The sequence below is a fragment of the Kogia breviceps genome, chromosome 5 (assembly GCF_026419965.1).
Source record: "Kogia breviceps isolate mKogBre1 chromosome 5, mKogBre1 haplotype 1, whole genome shotgun sequence".
Lineage (NCBI taxonomy): Eukaryota > Metazoa > Chordata > Mammalia > Artiodactyla > Physeteridae > Kogia > Kogia breviceps.
The window spans coordinates 135,587,788-135,608,633 of record NC_081314.1 but is presented as its reverse complement, the minus strand read 5'-3'; the positions used below and the strand labels follow the sequence as shown (position 1 = coordinate 135,608,633).

The 20,846-nt window shown below is 35.7% G+C and overlaps 1 protein-coding gene across 1 annotated transcript; it reads left to right on the top strand.

Annotated features, from left to right (window-relative positions):
• The first annotated feature begins 1,382 nt into the window (after nt 1-1,382).
• On the top strand, nt 1,383-1,604 carry LOC131756913 (keratin-associated protein 19-8-like). Its single transcript, XM_059063971.1, has one exon. It carries the CDS (start codon nt 1,383-1,385, stop codon nt 1,602-1,604), a length of 222 nt encoding a protein of 73 aa, XP_058919954.1.
• Nucleotides 1,605-20,846: the final 19,242 nt, after the last annotated feature.

Sequence of the window (20,846 nt, the reverse complement as noted above, 5' to 3'; positions counted from 1 at the left end):
AGGGTCAACCTTAGACCTCATTGATTAACTCAGTGAAATTAGCAGAGGAACTCCATGAAGTCCAAGCTGAAAGTCCTCACATATATTTCTTGTTTCTTGGTTCTGTGTTATTTCGACATTGTGTTCTCATTTTCAAAAATTTGAAGATATTTTCAATATTAAGATATTATTTTAACATTCAGAAGGACCTAGGAGTTTGTTGTATGTTTTAAGAGATAAGACTTTAATGAACCTTAATGATTAGTAGTAAGTGGTAAGAAATTGCCTGAAGATGAAGGGGCACAGGACACACATATAAACAAAGGGAAAGATATTACGGTAAATATAAAGAAGAGGTAGAAAGAAAGACATGTATTGGAATAGCAAGTGGAAGACTAGGGTAGGGGGAAATATTGTTAACTTAAAAAATTTACCTGGTTGTTCCTCGTGAGTATTGAGAGGAAGGGAAGAAGAATGGGAGCTAAAGTGAGAATGAAACTAGAGATCATATATGGATAACTGAAGAAGGGTAAAGAAAGGGAGAAATAGGCTGGCTTGTGCAAAAACATAGACGCAGATGCAATCTGAAATTTTAGTAGGACTTTGAATAGAACCAATTATGGAGTAAGGTTTTAGGATTTGAAATGAAAATTGAACTGCTACTCCGATAAGCCAGCTTTTGAGATGGATTTTGTGCCCTCAATTTCTGAAATTAATTGTTCCATGTTCTGCAACCAAAAGGTTCTGAAGATGGTGTGTAAAGCCAAAAATTATAAAGGTTATTGTGAGTTAAATGCTAAAAATCAACATATGACTTCTATTTTAAAAATTTAAAATGTTTTCATATATTCTAAAAGAGGCACTTTCTTCAGTCCTCACCCCATAAGTTTGCTTTCTAAAAAATATAGATTTAACATCTGTAAATCGAAAAAGTATCTGTGAATTTAGTTGGAGATGGAGTTATTCATTCAGGAGATGACAGAACAGAGGAAATGTTTAATTATAAAAAAAATGCCATCCAATGTAAATGGTGTAATATACCTGATAATAAACAATTCAACTTAGAGTTTGGAATGCACAAATTTTGAAGAGTCAGACATTTCTTCCCATAAAATCAAAGCAACAGGCTCAAGAACCTCTTAAATAAGAAGCTAAGTAACCTGAAATATTTTAATGAGAATGAAGACCTCTCTCTGTGTCAGGAGACAGCAGACTAATGAGTTATAACATTACAGGTAATATGCAGAATGACACATAGGAAGGCTATACAGGTAATATGCAGAATAACACATGATTTAATCACATGCTCTGACCAGGGTATATAAGGTTCCCTCTACACATGCTGAGATCCGCACTCAGGATCTTGTCTTGAACAGCAAACCAAACTCACCACCCCTGACACCATGAGCTACTACAGCAACTACTACAGAGGCCTGAGCTATGGCTATGGTGGCTTTGGTGGACTGGGGTATGGCTATGGTTGTGGATGTGGCAGCTTCTGCAGACTGCGCTATGGATGTGGCTTCAGAGGCTATAAATATGACTCTCGTTATGGAAGCTTTGGATATGGCTGCCATCGCTACCCATTCTTCTATGGAAGATATGGATTTTCTAGCTTCTGTTGAAATCCTACCCCAGGAGCCCAATATTTGAGGCCATAAAAGAATTATCTAAGTCTGACTACAATAACTATACCACACAAGATCACCCAGGACCAAGCCAAGATAAAAAGTATTTAGTGTCTAAGATTTTAGGAATGTTTATCATTTCATAATTGTCTGCCTCATGTTTCTTGTTGTCTCTTATTCATGTTTTCTTAACTGTGGGATTTCTCTAATCCTTTTGCAATAAATTGTCCTAAGTTAAAACAGCATACATTGCTGTTATTTTTTAATTTAACTCACAATATCAGTGTGATTATTTGTAATTGAACCTAATTGACAATGAAAAAAATAAACTACTCCATGAAGAGCTAAGGTAATAGGAGATCTTACACTCACCCATATGGCTAGACAGATACACATAAACCATAACCTTCAGTTGAAATAAAGATTTTTTTCTCTGAACGCTAAACCAGATCTTATTCAATGCTTTTATTTAGATAACATTGGTATTTAAAACTAGCACTGAAATATCAACTTTATATATTTTCATATTTAAAGTGAAGCTAACATGAAGAATAACTGTTTTTCTGTTCTGTTCAAAATTGATATTTATTTAGCTCTTTCAATGATAAGAAAACATGATGATAGCATAAAACATCTCTCTAAATATACACTGAAAAATGAACTTCTTTTTGTGAATCTCTATCATGTTTTCCTCATGGTCTGCCATGGTGTGACATGACATTGTTCTTCAGTATTGTCAGCACATTGAAATATTTTGCAGTTCATCAGGGAAATTTAAAAATCACTGTCATTCCTTGGGAAGTAATCTGTATTGAGGCTATGGCTGATCTGAAGCTTTTTATACATTCTAGCAAGTGTTTTAAAATGCTGACCTTCAAAAAGTGGGTCATTTCTTTTTAGTACTTCAAATAAATATTTGACCATGAAAAACACATAACAAAATATCAGCATTTTGCCAAAAAAATGTTATATATTTAGGTAGTGAAAAAAAAGTGAATATCTTATGTTTGAGTTATTAAATTCAATAAAACCAAGGCAATAATATAATGACAGAATTGTGAAGCTGGCTGGGGTACTGTAAAACTTAGCAAAACATCATCTTAGATGGAAAGGTACCTCCAAGAAGTAAAATGAATTGCTAAGGATCAAAAATGGCATGAGCAGTACAGCCTAAGATGAGAACCAGTTTTACTGAATACTAGACAGTCTGCTTCACCGTGCTTCTTTTCCATTCCTTGAGCACTTCCTTTTTAAGTGTTATCAAATAAAACATCTTGAAAATTCTGGCCATGTCTTTGAAAAGCTAAATTTTCACAGTTGGTTGACCACCTCTATTTATTTTGATTTGCAAATATTCTGACACAGAATCTTGAACTATCCATTTATTTTTTTAACATCTTTATTGGAGTATAATTGCTTTACAATGGTGTTAGTTTCTACTTTACAACAAAGTGAATCAGTTATACATATACATATGTTCCCATATCTCCTCCCTCTTGCGTCTCCCTCCCACCCTCCCTATCCCACCCCTCTAGTTGGTCACAAAGCACAGAGCTGATCTCCCTGTGCTGCGCGGCTGCTTCCCACTAGCTATTTTACATTTGGTAGTGTATATATGTCCTTGCCACTCTCTCACTTTGTCCCAGCTTACCCTTCCCCCTCTCTGTATCCTCAAGTCCATTCTCTAGTAGGTCTGCATCTTTATTCCCATCTTGCCAATAGGTTCTTCATGACCATTTATTTTAAGGTTCCACACATATGTGTTAGCATACAGTATTTGTTTTTCTCTTTCTGACTTGCTTCACTCTGTATGACACTCTCTAGGTCCAACCACCTCACTACAAGTAACTCAATTTCATTCTTTTTATGGCTGTGTGATATTCCACTGTATATATGTGCCACATCTTCTTTATCCATTCATCTGTTGATGGACACCTAGGTAGCTTACATGTCCTGGCTATTGTAAATAGAACTGCAATGAACATTTGGTAAATGACTCTTTTTGAATTATGCTTTTTCTCAGGGTATATGCCCAGTAGTGGTATTGCTGGGTCATATGGTAGTTATACTTTTAGTTTCTGAAGGAACCTCCATACTGTTCTCCATAGTGGCTGTATCCATTTACATTCCCACCAACAGTGCAAGAGGGTTTCCTTTTCTCCACACCCTCTCCAGCATTTATAGTCTGTAGATTATTTGATGATGGCCATTCTGACAGGTGTGAGATGATATCTGATTGTACTTTTGATTTGCATTTCTCTAATGATTAATGATGTTGAGCATTCTTTCATGTGTTTGTTGGCAATCTGTATATCTTCTTTGGAGAAATGTCTATTTAGGTCTTCTGGCCATTTTTGGATTGGGTTCTTTGTTTTTTTGATATTGAGCTGCATGGCCTGCTTGTAAATTTTGGAGACTAATTCTTTGCCAGTTGCTTCATTTGCAAATATTTTCTCCCATTCTGAGGGTTGTCTTTTCATCTTGTTAATGGTTTCCTTTGCTGTGCAAAAGCTTTTAAGTTTCAATAGGTCCCACTTGTTTATTTTATTTTTTTCCATTTCTCTAGAAGGTGGCTCAAAAAGGATCTTCCTGTGATTTATATCATAGAGTGTTCTGCCTATTTTTTCCTCTAAGAGTTTGATGGTATCTGGCCTTACATTTAGGTCGTTAATCCATTTTTTTTTTTTTTTTTTTTTTTTTTTTGCGGTATGCGGGCCTCTCACTGTTGTGGCCTCTCCCGTTGTGGAGCACAGGCTCCGGACGCACAGGCCTAGCGGCCATGGCTCACGGGCTTAGTTGCTCCGCGGCATGTGGGATCTTCCCGGACCAGGGCACGAACCTGTGTCTCCTGCATCGGCAGGCGGATTCTCAACCACTGCGCCACCAGGGAAGCCCCCGTTAATCCATTTTGAGTTTATTTTTGTGTATGGTGTTAGGGAGTGCTCTAATTTCATTCTTTTACATGTAGCTGTACAGTTTTCCCAGCACCACTTATTGAAGAAGCTGTCTTTACTCCATTGTATATTCTTGCCTCCTTTGTCAAAAATAAGTTGACCATATGTGTGTGGGTTTATCTCTGGGCTTTCTATCCTGTTCTATTGATCTAAATTTCTGTTTTTGTGCCAGTACCATCCTGTCTTGATTACTGTAGCCTTGTAGTATAGTCTGAAGTCAGGAAGCCTGATTCCTCCAGCTCTGTTTTTCTTTCTCAAGATTGCTTTGGCTATTTGGGGTCTTTTGTGTTTCCATATATATTGTGAAAATTTTTGTTCTAGTTCTGTGAAAAATGCCCATGGTAGCTTGATTGGAATTGCATTGAATCTGTAGATTGCTTTGGGCAGTACAGTCATTTTCACAATGTTGATTCTTCCAATCCAAGAACATGGTATATTTCTCCATCTATGTGTTTCATCTTTAATTTCTTTCATTAGTGTCTTATAATTTTCTGCATACAGGTGTTTTGTCTCCTTAGGTAGGTTTATTTCTAGATATTTTATTCTTTTTGTTGCAATGATACATGGGAGTGTTTTCTTAATTTCACTTTCAGATTTTTCATCATTAGTGTATAGGAATGTAAGAGATTTCTGTGCATTAATTTTATATCCTGCTAATTTACCAAATTCACTGATTAGCTCTAGTAGTTTTCTGGTAGCATCTTTAGGATTCTCTATGTATAGTATCATGTCATCTGCAAACAGGGACAGGTTTACTTCTTTTCCAATTTGGATTCCTTTTATTTCTTTTTCTTCTCTGATTGCTGTGGCTAGGACGTCCAAAACTATGTTGAATAATAGTGGTGAGAGCGGGCAACCTTGTCTTGTTCCTGATTTTAGTGGAAATAGTTTCAGTTTTTCACCATTGAGGTTGATGTTGGCTGTGGGTTTGTCATATATGGCTTTTATTATGTTGAGGAAAGTTCCCTCTATGCCTACTTTCTGGAGGGATTTTATCATAAATGGGTGTTGAATTGTGTCAAAAGATTTCTTTGCATCAGTTGAGATTATCATATGTTTTTTCTCCTTCAATTTGTTAATAGGGTGTATCACATTGACTGATTTGTGTATATTGAAGAATCCTTGCATTCCTGGGATAAACCCCACTTGATCATAGTTTATGATCCTTTTAATATGCTGTTGGATTCCGTTTGTTAGTATTTTGTTAAGGATTTTTTCATCTATGTTCATCAGTGATATTGGCCTGTAGTTTTCTTTCTTTGTGATATTTTTGTCTGGTTTTGATATCAGGGTGATGGTGGTCTCGTAGAATGAGTTTTGAAGTGTTCCTCCTGCTATTGTTTGGAGGAGTTTGAGAAGGATAGGTTTTAGCTCTTCTCTAAATGTTTGATAGAATTTTCCTGTGAGGCCATCTGGTCCTGGGCCTTTGTTTGTTGGAAGATTTTTAATCACAGTTTCAATTTCAGTGCTTGTGACTGGTCTGTCCATATTTTCTATTTCTTCCTGGTTCATTTTCGGAAGGTTGTGCATTTCTAAGAATTTGTCCATTTCTTCCAGGTTGTCCATTTTATTGGCATACAGTTTCTTGTAGTTTGTCTCATGAATCTTTGTATTTCTGCAGTGTCACTTGTTACTTCTCCTTTTTCATTTCTAATTCTATTGGTTTGCTTTTTCTCCCTTTTTTTCTTGATAAGTCTGGCTAATGGTTTATCAATTTTGTTTATCTTCTTAAAGAACCAGCTTTTAGTTTTATTGACCTTTGTTATCATTTCCTTCATTTCTTTTTCATTTATTTCTGATATGATCTTTATGATTTCTTTCCTTCTGCTAACTTTGGTGTCCTTTTGCTCTTCTTTCTCTAATTGCTTTAGGTGTAAGGCTAGGTTGTTTATTTCAAATGTTTCTTGTTTCTTAATGTAGGATTGTATTGCTGTAAACTTCCTTCCTAGAACTGCTTTTGCTGCATCCCATAGGTTTTGGGTTGTCGTGTTTTCATTGCCATTTGTTTCTAAGTAATTTTGATTTCCTCTTTGATTTCTTCAGTGATCTCTTGGTTATTAAGTAGTGTGTTGTTTAGCCTCCATGTGTTTGTATTTCTTACAGATTTTATTCCTGTAATTGATATCTAGTCTCATAACATTGTGGTTGGAAATGATACTTGATACGATTTCAATTTTCTTAAATTTACCAAGGCTTGATTTTTGACCCAAGATATGATCTATCCTGGAGAATGTTCCATGAGCACTTGAGAAGAATGTGCATTCTGTTGTTTTTGGATGGAATTTCCTATAAATATCACTTAAGTCCATCTTGTTTAATGTATCATTTAAAGTTTGTGTTTCCTTATTTAGTTTCATTTTGGATGACCTGTCCATTGGTGAAAGTGGGGTGTTAAACTCCTCTACTATGATTGTCTTATTGTCAATTTCCCCTTTCATGACTGTTAGTATTTGTCTTATGTATTGAGGTGCTCCTATTTTGGGTGCATAAATATTTATAATTGTTATATCTTCTTATTGGATTGATCCCTTGATCATTATGTAGTGTCCTACTTGGTCTCTTGTAATAGTCTTTCTTTCAAAGTCTATTTTGTCTGATATGAGAATTGCTACTCCAGCTTTCTTTTGATTTCCATTTGCATGGAATATCTTTTTCTATCCCCCCACTTTCAGTCTGTATGTGTCCCTAGGTCTGAAGTGGGTCTCTTGTAGACAGCATATATATGGGTCTTGTTTTTGTATCCATTCAGCCAGTCTATGTCTTTTGGTTGGAGCCTTTAATCCATTTATATTTAAGGTAATTATCTATATGTATGTTCCTATTACCATTTTCTTAATTGTTTTGGGTTTATTATTGTATGTCTTTTCCTTCTCTTGTGTTTCCTGCCTAGAGAAGTTCCGTTAGCATTTGTTGTAAAGCTGGTTTGGTTGTGCTGAATTCTCTTAGCTTTTGCTTGTCTGTAAAGCTTTTAATTTCTCCGTCAAATCTGAATGAGATCCTTGCTCGGTAGAGTAATGTTGGTTGTAGATTTTTCTCCTTCATCACCTGAAATATGTCCTGACACTCCCTTCTGGCTTGCAGAGTTTCTGCTGAAAGATCAGCTGTTAACCTTATGGGGATTCCTTTATGTATTATTTGTTCTTTTCCCCTTGCTGCTTTTAATAGTTTTTCTTTGTATTTAATTTTTGATAGTTTGATTAATATGTGTCTTGGCATGTTTCTCCTTGAATTTATCCTGTATGGGACTCTCTGTGCTTCCTGGACTTGATTAACTATTTCCTTTCCCATATCAGGGAAGTTTTCAACTATAAGGTCTTCAAATATTTTCTCATTCCCTTTCTTTTTCTCTTCTTTCTCTGGGACCCCTATAATTCGAATGTTGGTGCATTTAATATTGTCCCAGAGGTCCCTGAGACTGTTCCTCAATTCTTTTCATTCTTTTTTCTTTATTCTGCTCTGCAGTAGTTATTTCCACTATTTTATCTTCCAGGTCGCTTATCCATTCTTCAGCCTCAGCTATTCTGCTATTGCTTCCTTCTAGAGAATTTTAAATTTCATTTAATGTGTTGTTCATCACTGTTTGTTTGCTCTTTATTTCTTCTAGGTCTTTGTTAAACGTTTCTTCTATTTTCTCCATTCTATTTCAAAGATATTGGATCATCTTTACTATCATTTTTCAGAATTCTTTTTCAGGTAGACTGCCTATTTTTTCATCATTTGTTAGGTCTGGTGGGTTTTTGCCTTGCTCCTTCATCTGCTGTGTGTTTTTCTGTCTTGTCATTTTGCTTAACTTACTGTGTTTGGGGTCTCCTTTTCACAGACTGCAGGTTCGTAGTTTCCATTGTTTTTGGTGTCTGTCCCCAGTGGCTAAGGTTGGTTCAGTGGGTTGTGTAGGCTTCCTGGTTGAGGGGACTAGTGCCTGTGTTCTGGTGGATGAGGCTGGAACTTATCTTTCTGGCGAGCAGGTCCACATCTGGTGGTGTGTTTTGGGGTGTCTGTGGCCTTACTGTGATTTTAGGTAGCCTCTGTGCTAATGGATGGGGTTGTGTTCTTGTCTTGCTAGTTGTTTGGCATATGGTGTCCAGCACTGTAACTTGCTGGTCATTGAGTGGAGCTGGGTCTTGGCATTGAGATGGAGATCTCTGGGAGATTTTCGCTGTTTGATATTACATGGAGCTGGGAGGTCTCTTGTGGACCAGTTTCCTGAACTTGGCTCTCCACCTCAGTGGCACAGCCTTGACGCAGGGCTGGAGCACCAAAAGCCTGTCCCCTTCCACATGGCTCAGAATAAAAGGGAGGAAAAAAAGAAAGAATGAAAGAAAGAAGAAGATAAAATAAAATGGAATAAAGTTATTAAAATAAAAAAAATAAAAATATATTAAGAAAAAAAGATTTTTTAAGTAATAAAAAACAAACAAAAAACGGACAGATAGAACCATAGGACAAATGGTGAAAGCAAAGCTATACAGACAAAATCACACACAGAAGCATACACATACACACTCACAAAAAGAGAAAAAGGGGAAAAAAAAAAAATATATATATATATATATATATATATATACCATTGCTCCCAAAGTCCACCTCCTCAATTTGGCATGATGTGTTGTCTATTCAGGTATTCCACAGATGCAGGGTACATCAGGTTGATTGTGGAGCTTTAATTTGCTGCTCCTGAGGCTGCTGGGAGAGTTTCCCTTTCTCTTCTTTGTTCGCACAGCTCCTGGGGTTCAGCTTTGGATCTGGCCCGGCCTCTGCGTGTAGGTCGCCTGAGTGCGTCTGTTCTTCACTCAGACAGGACGGGGTTAAAGGAGCCGCTGATTCGGGGGCTCTGGCTCACTCAGGCTGGGGGGACAGAAGGGTACGGATGTGGGGCGAGCTTGCGGCAGCAGAGGCCAGCGTGACATTGCACCAGCCTGAGGTGTGCCGTGTGTTCTCCCGGGGAAGTTGTCCTTGGGTCACGGGACCCTGGCAGTGGCGGGCTGCACAGGTTCCTGGGAGGGGTGGTGTGGACAATGACCTGTGCTCACACACAGGCTTCTTGGTGGCTCAGTAGCAGCCTTAGCATCCCACATCCGTCTCTGGGGTCTGCGCTGATAGCCGCGGCTCGTGCCCGTCTCCGCAGCTCGTTTAGGCAGTGCTCTGATCTCCCTCTCCTCGCGCACCTCGAAACAATGGTCTCTTGTTTCTTTGGCAGCTCCAGACTTGCTCCCGAACTCCCTCCTGCCTAGCCGTGGCGCACTAACCCCTTCAGGCTGTGTTCACGCATCTAACCCCAGTCCTCTCCCTGGGATCTGACCTCTGAACCCCGAGCCTCAGCTCCCAGCCCCCGCTGTACCCACGGGTGAGCAGACAAACCTCTCCGGCTGGTGAGTGCCGGTCGACACCGATCCTCTGCGGGAATCTCTCCGCTTTGCCCTCCGCACCCTGTTGCTGCGCTCTCCTCCGCGACTCTGAAGCTTCCCCCTCCGCCACCCGCAGTCTCCGCCTGCAAAGGGGCTTCTAGTGTGTGGACACCTTTCCTCCTTCACAGCTCCCTCCCACTGATGCGGGTCCCGTCCCAATTCTTTGTCTCTGTTTTTTCTTTTTTCTTTTGCCCTACCCAGGTACGTGGGGAGCTTCTTGCCTTTTGGGATGTCTGAGGTCTTCTGCCATCGTTCAGTAGGTGTTCTGTAGGAGCTGTTCCACATGTAGATGTATTTCTAATGTATGTGTGGGGAGGAAAGTGATCTCTGCGTCTTACTCTTCTACCATCTTGAAGCTCCTCCTCTGAACTATCAATTTCTACTTGAGCTTCTTTGTAAAAATAGGTTCTAGTAAATAGTGTTAAATCCAACTCTACTTTTAAAAAATTATTATAATGCATTTGAAAAGCTTAGACTTGTTTACTAAACATATGGATGGATTTACTCAGCCAGATCATATCCTTTTAGTCAACTCAGGAGAGGAATCGAAGCTTCATAGTAAATAGGCCAGGGTAGATATATTTCAGTGTCACCATTGGAAGATGATAATCTCCAATTTGACTAAATAAAACATAATTTCATATGAAAATATTTTACCCCCTAACTGGACAATAGAATCATAGTCTAAAGAAAGACTTTATGTAGCTAAAGAAAAACTATAATCAGTATAACTATTTGGAGAAGCTACTTAGCATTCTTAGTATAATGCAGCTTTATTATTATACCTCTTACTGGTAAATTATATTGATTTGTGTTGGACTTAACAGAAGAGCTCAAAAATCTTCTTTTAGGGAAAAGCTGTTACTGGTCTGGAGAAAATGCGTCACAGATCATCAGCACCACAGCTGAGGGAAGATATGGCAGAATTAAATGGTCAGTGTGTGACATCATTAAAACTGTTTGAGTTATTTCTGATTTTATGGCTTTCTGTTGACTTAATGAGAATGAAATATTGAAAGTAACAACTGTTTTTTAATCTAGGATGAACAATAGAAAATGGAACAAGTTCTGAAGAGAGGAGACAAAGGCATTAAAAAATAAGAGGTAGCCAAGAGTTTCTTAAGTAAGACAAAAAAGCATTAAACATAAAATTTAAAAATTAATAAACTGGACTCATTGTATTAAGAAATTCTGTTCATAAATAGACATGAGTTTAAAGTGCAAAAACGAGCCACATACAGAGAGAAAATACTTTAAAAACAGATTTGACAAAATACTTGTACCCAAGTACTCTACAAATCAATACTAAAATATTACAAATTCAATTAAAAATGAACAAAATAGTTGAACAGCCATTTCCAAAAGGTTATCTAGCTGATCAATACATGTATATAATGGTCCCTAGTATTACTACTCATCAGGTAAAAGCCAAATTAAAACAATACTCAGCTACTACTACTTTCCCACAAGAATGATCAAAATTAAATTGTCTGAAAATAGCAAGTGTTGTCAAAGATTTAGAGCAAGTGGAACTCTCTTACATTGCTGGTGGGGCTGTAAACCTGAAAATCATTTTGGAAAACTATTGACAAGATCTAGATCTACAAAAACTGCTGTCAAAATCTAGAAGGATGGTTATCGCTAGAGAGTCAGGACAAAAAAAAAAAAAAAGGAGCAGTAGAGACACTTTAGGCATTAAGGCATGCTTAGTATGGGTGGTGTATGCCTATTTATAAGAATTCATCAAATTTTACACTGAAATTTGTATATAATGTATAATTCATTATTATGCTTAAAAAAAAACCCAGTGCGAGTGAAATGATGGTTATATGTTCCTCTAAATTCAGAAAGCCATTTGAGCTTATTCCTCCTTTAAATCTTTATTGTTTAGATGCCGTCACAGAGTTACCCATGCCTGTCAGAAGCATGAAGCTTAATTTTAAAGACCTTAGAATTCATTCATCCTTTCAACACATATTTGTTGTGTTCTTATTACATGGTAGCTATTAAGAGAGGTAAATAAATCCAGTTGGGAGAATGCATCATTTGAAAATTACTTAAAAGACTAAAAGAACCTGAACAATACATCTGAGGTTATATAAAGTTCACACGAACTTAAGGACTAGAGCCGAATGTTAAACGCAAAACTAGATAAATTTAACCAGGTTTGGGATCAGCTTCGGCTATAAGTGACTAACTTCTTAGAGTCAGCTGAGGGACTTTTGCTCTCAATTGTCTTTTTCCATCCCTTATCTTTTAACATAACATCTACAATTTGGAGATACTGAAGACATTTCCAATGTTAATGGTATCTTATTGAAGTTGATAGAGCCCTTGGATTTGTATTATTTTTTTAACATCAGAAACCTTAACAAACATTTAATATCTTAGTGAGACTAGTATGGTATTTCCTGAGAATAAGGGAACCAAAAAAATAAATAAATAAGGCACAGAGAAAGCAAAGGAATAAAAGAGAAAACTGTTTTCATAAAAGTAAAGATACAAGAAGAAGGAAAAGGAAGAGATTAACTAATTAACTATAGACTGAGTGAAAATTGATGGGTGCCAAAGAGAAATTTTATGTACATCACAATTTTACCTAGCCACCATAGCCTAATGGCTAATTGGAGGACAGAGGCTAGATGATATGTAAAATGAGATTGTAACATATATGTTAGAGTGGCTAAAATTTAAAGCACTAAAAACAATTAATGCTGGCTTGATTGTGGAGCAACAGAAACTATCATTCATTGCTGATGGGAATGAAAAATGTTACAGCAACTTTGGAAGACAGTCTGGCAGTTTTTCACAAAGCTAAATATGGTCTTATGGAAAAGATTCAGTAATCATTTTCCCTGGTATTTACCCAAATGGCTTGAAAATTTATGTCCACACAAAAACCTGAACAGAGATGTTTATAGAAGTTTTATTCCTATTTGCCAAAACTTGGAAGCAATCAAGATGTCCTTCAAAAGGTGAATGGGTAAATAAACTGTGGTACATCCAGACAATGGAATATTATTCAGGGATAAAAAGAAATGAGCTATCAAGCCACAGAAGGATAAGGAGGAATCATAAAGGCTTATTGCTAAGTGAAAGAAGTCAACGTGAAAAGGCAAAATACTGTATGATTCCACTATGACATTCTGGAAAAGAAAAAACTATGGAGACAGTCATCAGATTAGTGTTTGCCGGAGTTTGGAAGGAGGGAGGGAAGAATAGAGGGGGTAAAGGGGATTTTTAGGGCAGTGAAACTATTCTGTATGGTACTGTAATAGACGTTAATGACATTATGCTTTTGTCAAAACCCACAGAACAGTACAACACAGAGTGAACACTAATCTAAACTATAGATTTTAATTATTAATGTATTAATATTGGTGTGTATGTGTGTGTATGGGGGGTGGCATATAGGAATTCTGTATTTCCTGCTCAATTAATCTGAAAACTTAAAACTATTCTTCAAATGAAGTTTATTAATTAAAAAAAGGATATTGTATGAGATAGATATATGGATGAATAAACAGGAGGAAATGGTGAATGTAAAGACGGAGAGGAAGATGTACACTTTGGAGGCAACTTGGAAAGATGACATGCCAGAGAATAAGTCAGGATTTGAGAAGATAACTTTTAATATGCTTTTAAAGCTACTTATGGAATAAATTTTTGATTACTGTGATTTGCCATCAGTTTCTGAACAATTTTATCCCATGGTTGTCAAAGCCCATAGAAAGGTACAACACAAAGAATGAAGAGTAAACTATGGATTTAAACTAATAATTACATGTCATTATTGGCTCATCAGTGTAAAAAGCAAAAGTGTTTTTTATTTTTTAAAGTAGCATGAAAAGTAAAAATTATGTCAGTTATGATGGTCAATGTTCTAAAACTAAATAAAAAGTAGATTTATTTTTCTAAAGTTCCTTACTAGTGTTCAGAACAGTCAAGCTGATTCTTTCCAGCTCTCAAATGTTTCTGTTTTCTTATTTCTAAATAAATAAATAAATCAGTTTTGGGACAGAGGAAAATATGCTTTAAAAAGATATTATCGATTATAGAACTTTGACCAATTTCTTTGATTTAATTTTCTTAAGTGAAGTATCTAAAGAAAACCAGAGATGATGAAATATTTAATTGAAACCCACAGCACGATCAAACCTGATTGGTACGCCTGGCTATGAGGAATAGTATTTGGGGTCTGATATGTCTAGACTTTGAAGATACAGCATTTCTTCTTATAAAGTGGTGCAATAACTTTTTTCACCTGATTTCTTGAGGCATAATTGACAAATATAATTGTGTATATTTAAAGTGTGCCAATTGATGATTTAATAAAGTGATGCAATAACTTTTAAGAGACACGCAACTAGGTAAAAGAGTGGCCCCAAATATCTTAATGAGTGTGAGGCCTTCTCCCTGTGTCAGGGGACAAAGAATTAATGAGTTGTTCCAAGTATATATAATGTAAATATAACATAAAAGGAGAGTATACACATGATTTATCACATGCTCTGACCAGGGTATATAAGCATCCTTTTACACATGCTGATACCCACACTCAGTTTCTTTCTTTGAATAGCAAACCAAACTCACCACCCCTGACACCAAGAGCCATTACAGCAACTATTACGGAGGCCCGGGCTATGGCTATGGAGGCTTTGGTGGTCTGGGCTATGGCTACGGTTGTGGATGTGGCAGCTTCCGCAGACTAGGCTATGACTGTGGCTTCAGAGGCTATGGATATAGCTCTGGTTATGGAAGCTTTGGATATGGCTGCCATCACTACCCATTTTTCTGTGGAAGATAGATATGGATTTTCTAGCTTCCACTGAAATCTTACCCTAGGAGCCCAATATCTGAAATTACAGGGGACTTTCCAATCTGATCTCAAAAACTGGACCACAAAGATCATACTGCAGTTATCTGCACAGAAGTATCTAGCTTCTCAGAATTTTGGACAATTTTTCAATGCACTCCTATACCTTGATCATAATCCTAGAATCCTCTAATTTTTCTTTTAAAACTAACTGGATTATCTGCTTACCTTTCAGTAAAACATTAAATTTGAAAACAAAATATGTTTTTTGTCTTGTTCATGAAACTCAATTATCTGGAAGTGATGATGATTCCATTTTACTCAATTGTCAGTAAGGGATGGTATCTCCTTGGTTTAGAATCATTTTTTTTCCATATACATCACAAATATCCATACAGATAGAACAACTGATATAAAGACTAATTCTAGAATAATGTGAAAAGATTTTTTCAAAACTGTTAGTGATTTAATATTTTTACATCTCTTGCTTTTTAGATAATATTCAGATTTAAGTCAACAACAAAAAGCAATGCCAATTTAAAATATCTATATATTTATTTATCAAATACATGTGTTTTATTTAACTTAACTCACATTACTCAATTCAGTCCAAATGCATAATGAATCCTTCCATTTATTCAAAATCTATTTGGTTTTTTATTGTAAATGCAAATAAATGGTAATAGATCAAACCATCACGAGGCTAATTATGAAAGTAAACCACCTTTCCAAATTGTTTATATTTAGTATAATCCACCCTGTGTATCAGTCTTCTACACATTAGTTTCTTTGATATGTTCCTCAAGCAGCTGTTCTATAAGTAAATAATGAATTAGGGTAATGTTTTTCATATGAGGTCATTTAACTCAAAACGTTTTAACTAAGACTTTTCTGTTAGCTTTCCTACATTCTTACTGAATCTTCATGACTTGACATGGTATTCTTCTTTACTGCCATCATTATATTGGCCATTTTTTCAACCTAAGAAGGGAAAGAAACAACAAGACATAATCGTGAACTAATTTATTTTTTAGCTTAAGCTGATAACAAGCCCAGTTATATCCAAAGAGCTTTCCTATAAATCTGAATTTCAGTTAAATCTGAATTTCCCCTCATAAAAATGGACAGGAGGAGACATTTCATTGGTGAAATAAGAAAAATATGTAAGCAAACACCAATTTTTTTCCTAAAATCAAATGATATATTCAGGTAATAATATAAAATTAATATTTTTTTATTGAGGTATACTTGACATATAACATTCTATCAGTTTCAGGTATACAACATAATGATTCAATATTTGTATACACCACAATAAGTCTAGTTAGCATCCATCACCACACACAGTTTCATATTTTTCTGTGATAAGAACTTTTAACATTACTCTCTTAGCAACTTTCAAATATGCGATATAGTATTATTAACTATAGTGAGTCTGCTGTACATTACATCACCGTGATTTACTTAGTTTGTAACTAAAAGTTTGCAGCTTTTGACCTCCTTCACTCATTTTGCCCACTCCCAACCCCCTCACTTCTGGCAGCCACCAATCTATTCTCTGTATCTATGAGGGGATATTTTGTTTAAACCGGTCAAAATTGGTCAAATATACTTGATTCAGTCAGATAGCAGTATCATAAACAAACATTAAATGTCCGCCGTGCTTTGTACCTCATTTCTCAGCTTAAAAAAAATCAGAAAAGTAATTGGCTTCTATAGAATTATATATTATCTCTAGTGATAGCATCAGGACCAAGGCCAAGATCTTCTGAATCTAGGTACCAGAATGCACCCGCCTTCTTCAGTGTATTTTCCGCATTCATACAAGCAAATGGAGTATCTCGAAAGCTTGGCTCAGCTTCCATGAACTTAGCTGAATTTATGGGGGGTATGAAAGAGGATCTACCTTCTTAGATAGAATTACCATTTTTATAACATTTTATTCTTATAGAATATGTTAAAAAATAAAACTCAATTTCAATGTTAGCTTTATCTAGATTTCACCTATATCTATATGTATATCTATTATATTTATACATGTATATCTATATTTATACAAGATCAAAGTCTTCATTTGAAAGGTACCTACTTACCCTACATAAAGAGAAATTTGCTCAGGCAATAGTTATCACCTATCCTTTCAGTCAATTCAGTCTGGGTGTTGTAGAGTTTCAGTGTACAGAGCAGATGAGATAGAGTTGTGTGGCTCCATTTTGCACACTTAATGAGGTAGTAGTTCCACAGTCTATGGACATGCTCTATAGGTCTAAAAATAAAAATAGCCATTAATGTCATTAGACTGAGAAACAATCTAGTGTGCATGATACCCCTAGTGAAATACATTATCATATTTTATTACATCCTATTTTATGATTTAATTAATTATGTCTAAGAAACACATTTTGAATTCATGGTAGAAGTGCCCTTAGCTTCCTAATAAAAGCTACAATTTGGCCAGTGGAAGAATATATTTTTATCATTTAGCACATCAACACAGGATCTGAGCTTCACAATCAACTGATTGTCTTCCTGTAGAAAGCTCCCAAAAAGATTAACAAAGAATTGCACAAGTCTTTGAGTCCACTGAATTAACAACAGCAAAAAAAAAAAAAAAAAAAAAAAAAAAAAAAAAAAAAAAAAAAAAATCTCAAAAGAAATAAACAATTTTCAGTTTTCAAAGATAAGTAGTATGCAAAGGATATTACAATTGTTTTATTTTTTAACCCAGAAAAAAATCAATAAAAAAAATTTGGTTCATATATTTCACAGAATTGTTTCACAATTTTTTGTTCTTAATTATATATTTATATAATATTATTTTCTTTGGAAATACACAAACAAGTCATGGTATATTTCATTATTGAGCTTTTTAAAAAATTTATAAAATCTATTGGATTTTATCTGATGTGAGCATAGCTATTTTCACTGGAAATAACATAAATTAGCTCTCATCACAGACAGTCTAGCAAATTACTTAATCATTCGTGGGATTCTTAAACTTGTTAGATTTATTTGTGATCATTTGACTTCAAAATGACTCACTGAGGAAAAAAGCTAGTTTTTGCCAACTATTTTCTTTTTCAGAATAAAAACTAAAGATGAAATAATGTTTGCTAAAGGAAAAAACAGGATTTAACAGTAGGATTAATTATTCCTTTGATTTAAATATTCCTTTAAAACCTGAAAGCCATTTGAGTCCATAATTCAACTTAGAGAATTATTACAAGTTGTGTGTCATGCAGAATTTATTTTTTCATTAATTCAACAAATGTTATAAAAACACTAACTCTAAAAGATATTTGCAGGGAGTTCCCTGGTGGGCTAGTGGTTAGGATTCTGGGCTTTCACTGCTGAGGCCCAGGTTCAGCCTTTAGTCGGGGGACTGAGATCCCGCAAGCTGTGCAGCGGGACAAAAAAAAAAAAAAAAAAAACAAACAGACATTTGTGCTCCCATGTTCACTGCAGCATTATTTACAATAGCCCAGGCATGGAATCAACCTAAGAGACAAGTGATGGATAAATGGATAAAGAAAATGTGTTACATATATATGTGTGTCCAAGATACGGTCACCTCCAGTGGCGCTTAAACTTGGAATAGGTTTACTATCTTCACAGAGTGAACTGAGAAACAGCAGAAGACTGGCCTACTACTTCATATACCTGATTCCTGCCTTAGTCATTTCATCACTGCACATTCATTTTGGAGATTTCAAGGCAACAGGATTTTAAGAAGCCCTGTTAAAAAATATTGTATGATTTTAAGAGCATATAAACATATATATTATCTTAAATTTAAAACCTTAATGAATAAGTAATTATGAAAAAAAATATTTCCTGATTACCTGAGAAAAAGTAAGGGTCTGGTACACACAGAATTGGAAAAGAAAAATTTAAGAGCAAAAATATTATGATAAAATTAGAGACATGAGTAGGGGGATAAAATATTGATTGGAAAAAGTGGATAAGAACAAAAGACCTAGCTGGTGCAAGCATGTATTGAGAATGAACATAGAATGAGATTTAAAGAGATGTTTAATAAGAGAATGATATATGGATTATGAAGAAGCATAGAGAAGAGAAGAAAAATGGTAACTGTGTAGCATAGAGCCAAGATTATCTGCATTTTTAGATCATATTTTGGGTATTGTACATTCTGGAAAAGTGGGTAATTATGTAAAGAGAATATTTTTTTAATGGTTTTCAGACAGACTGGTTTTGAAGGTGAGTTTGTTTTGTGTGTGTATATATATATATTATATATATGTATATGTACATATATTTTATATGTATATACAAATGGGAAATAAATTTGATATTTATTTGGAGAATTTTATAGATTTAAAAACTTTAATCTTGATCAGTGTATTTAAGTCTAGGTGGAATTAATACACAACAATCCAAAGAATGCTATGAAAATGAGAAAATATTTAATGAGAAAACTCCATCAAATATGAATGATGTAATATGCTTAGTAATGCTTGATCATTCTTTTTTTTTTTTTTTTTTTTTTTTCTTTTTTGCTGTACGCGGGCCTCTCACTGTTGTGGCCTCTCCCATTGCGGAGCACAGGCTCCGGACGCGCAGGCTCAGCGGCCATGGCTCACGGGCCCAGCCGCTCTGCGGCATGTGGGATCCTCCCGGACGGGGGCACGAACCCGCTTCCCCTGCATCAGCAGGCGGACTCTCAACCACCGCGCCACCAGGGAAGCCCTCAAGGTCCTTTTGACCAGGCAGCTAAGCAAGGTCAAAAATTTTAATGAGTGTGTGCCTCTCCTTGTGTCAGCAAACAGATTAACAATTTGCCTCAAGTAAATGAATAATCTGGAATGATACAAAAGAATGGCCACATGTTTTACCACATGTTCTGACCAGCGTATATAAACATCCTTCTACACATACTGATATCCACATTTAGGTTCTTGCTTTGAGCAGCAAACCAAACTCACCACCCCAACAGCAACTACTAAGGAGGCCTGGGCTGTGGCTATGGAGGCTTTGGTGGCCTGGGATATGGCTATGGCTGTGGATGTGGCAGCTTCTGCAGGTTGGGCTATGGCTGTGGCTTCGGACTCTACGGACATGGGTCTGGTTATGGAAGCTTCAGATATGGCTGCCATTGCGGTCCATCGCGCTATGGAGGTTATGAATTCTCTAGCTTCTACTAAACTATGGCCCTAGTAACCCAATATCTGCTACCATGAGTGGATTTGACACAACATTATTCAGTCAATGAATTGAGATTACCCTAGACCTATTTAGCAAGAGAAACAAGAATTTCAGAGAATTTGTTATTTATAAGCATGTCTGCCTTATGTCTTCAGGCATCTGTTAGCTTGGGCACTAACAGATGATGTATGCTGACTACCAATAAATGACCTAATTTGAAATAGAAAATATGGCTCTTTGCGGTTCATTTAACTCAGCTTTGTGTACATACCTATATGTATTTTTGCTATTTGTCAATTATAAATACAAGGATTATCTCCTTTAATTTTTTTATAAAAACAAGTCATGTTAGACACACCCATTTATAGTTGCTAGCCAACTGTATTATTAAAACTGTAGTCAGAACATACTTGTATTTCACAAATATTATAATCCATATTTCTAAATTTTTAGAGAAAGTAAGCTCTGCTTTTCTGTGAATCTTTGAATTATATGTTATCTTCCTTTATTCATAACATTCTGCTTTCATCTAGTTTGTTATGCATGTAAGATAAGACTGACTTAAATGACTTAAAAGTCATTGACCAATTGGATAATAAAAATGTGAACTTTGGACATTCAACTCATCTCATTTATCTTTTTATGGAAACATTGTCCTTCATCTTCACCATCATTACTACACTGAAGTATTTGTAATCCAGTAAGAACAATAAATGAATGGAAATATCATCAAGGAGCAAAACACTATTTACCTTCAACGGACCAAAATTACCATTCAATAATTTTTTAAAAATTTATATAAAGAGGAATTTCAGTCAAACATTATCTCTTCAAACACAATCATTTTATTGCAACATAAGAAATAAGGAATAGAATAGGTAAAATACAAGATTTCCTA

Bases quoted from the DNA above. Each gene is read 5' to 3' on its own strand.
- LOC131756913 (XM_059063971.1), top strand. From the start codon at position 1,383: ATGAGCTACTACAGCAACTACTACAGAGGCCTGAGCTATGGCTATGGT.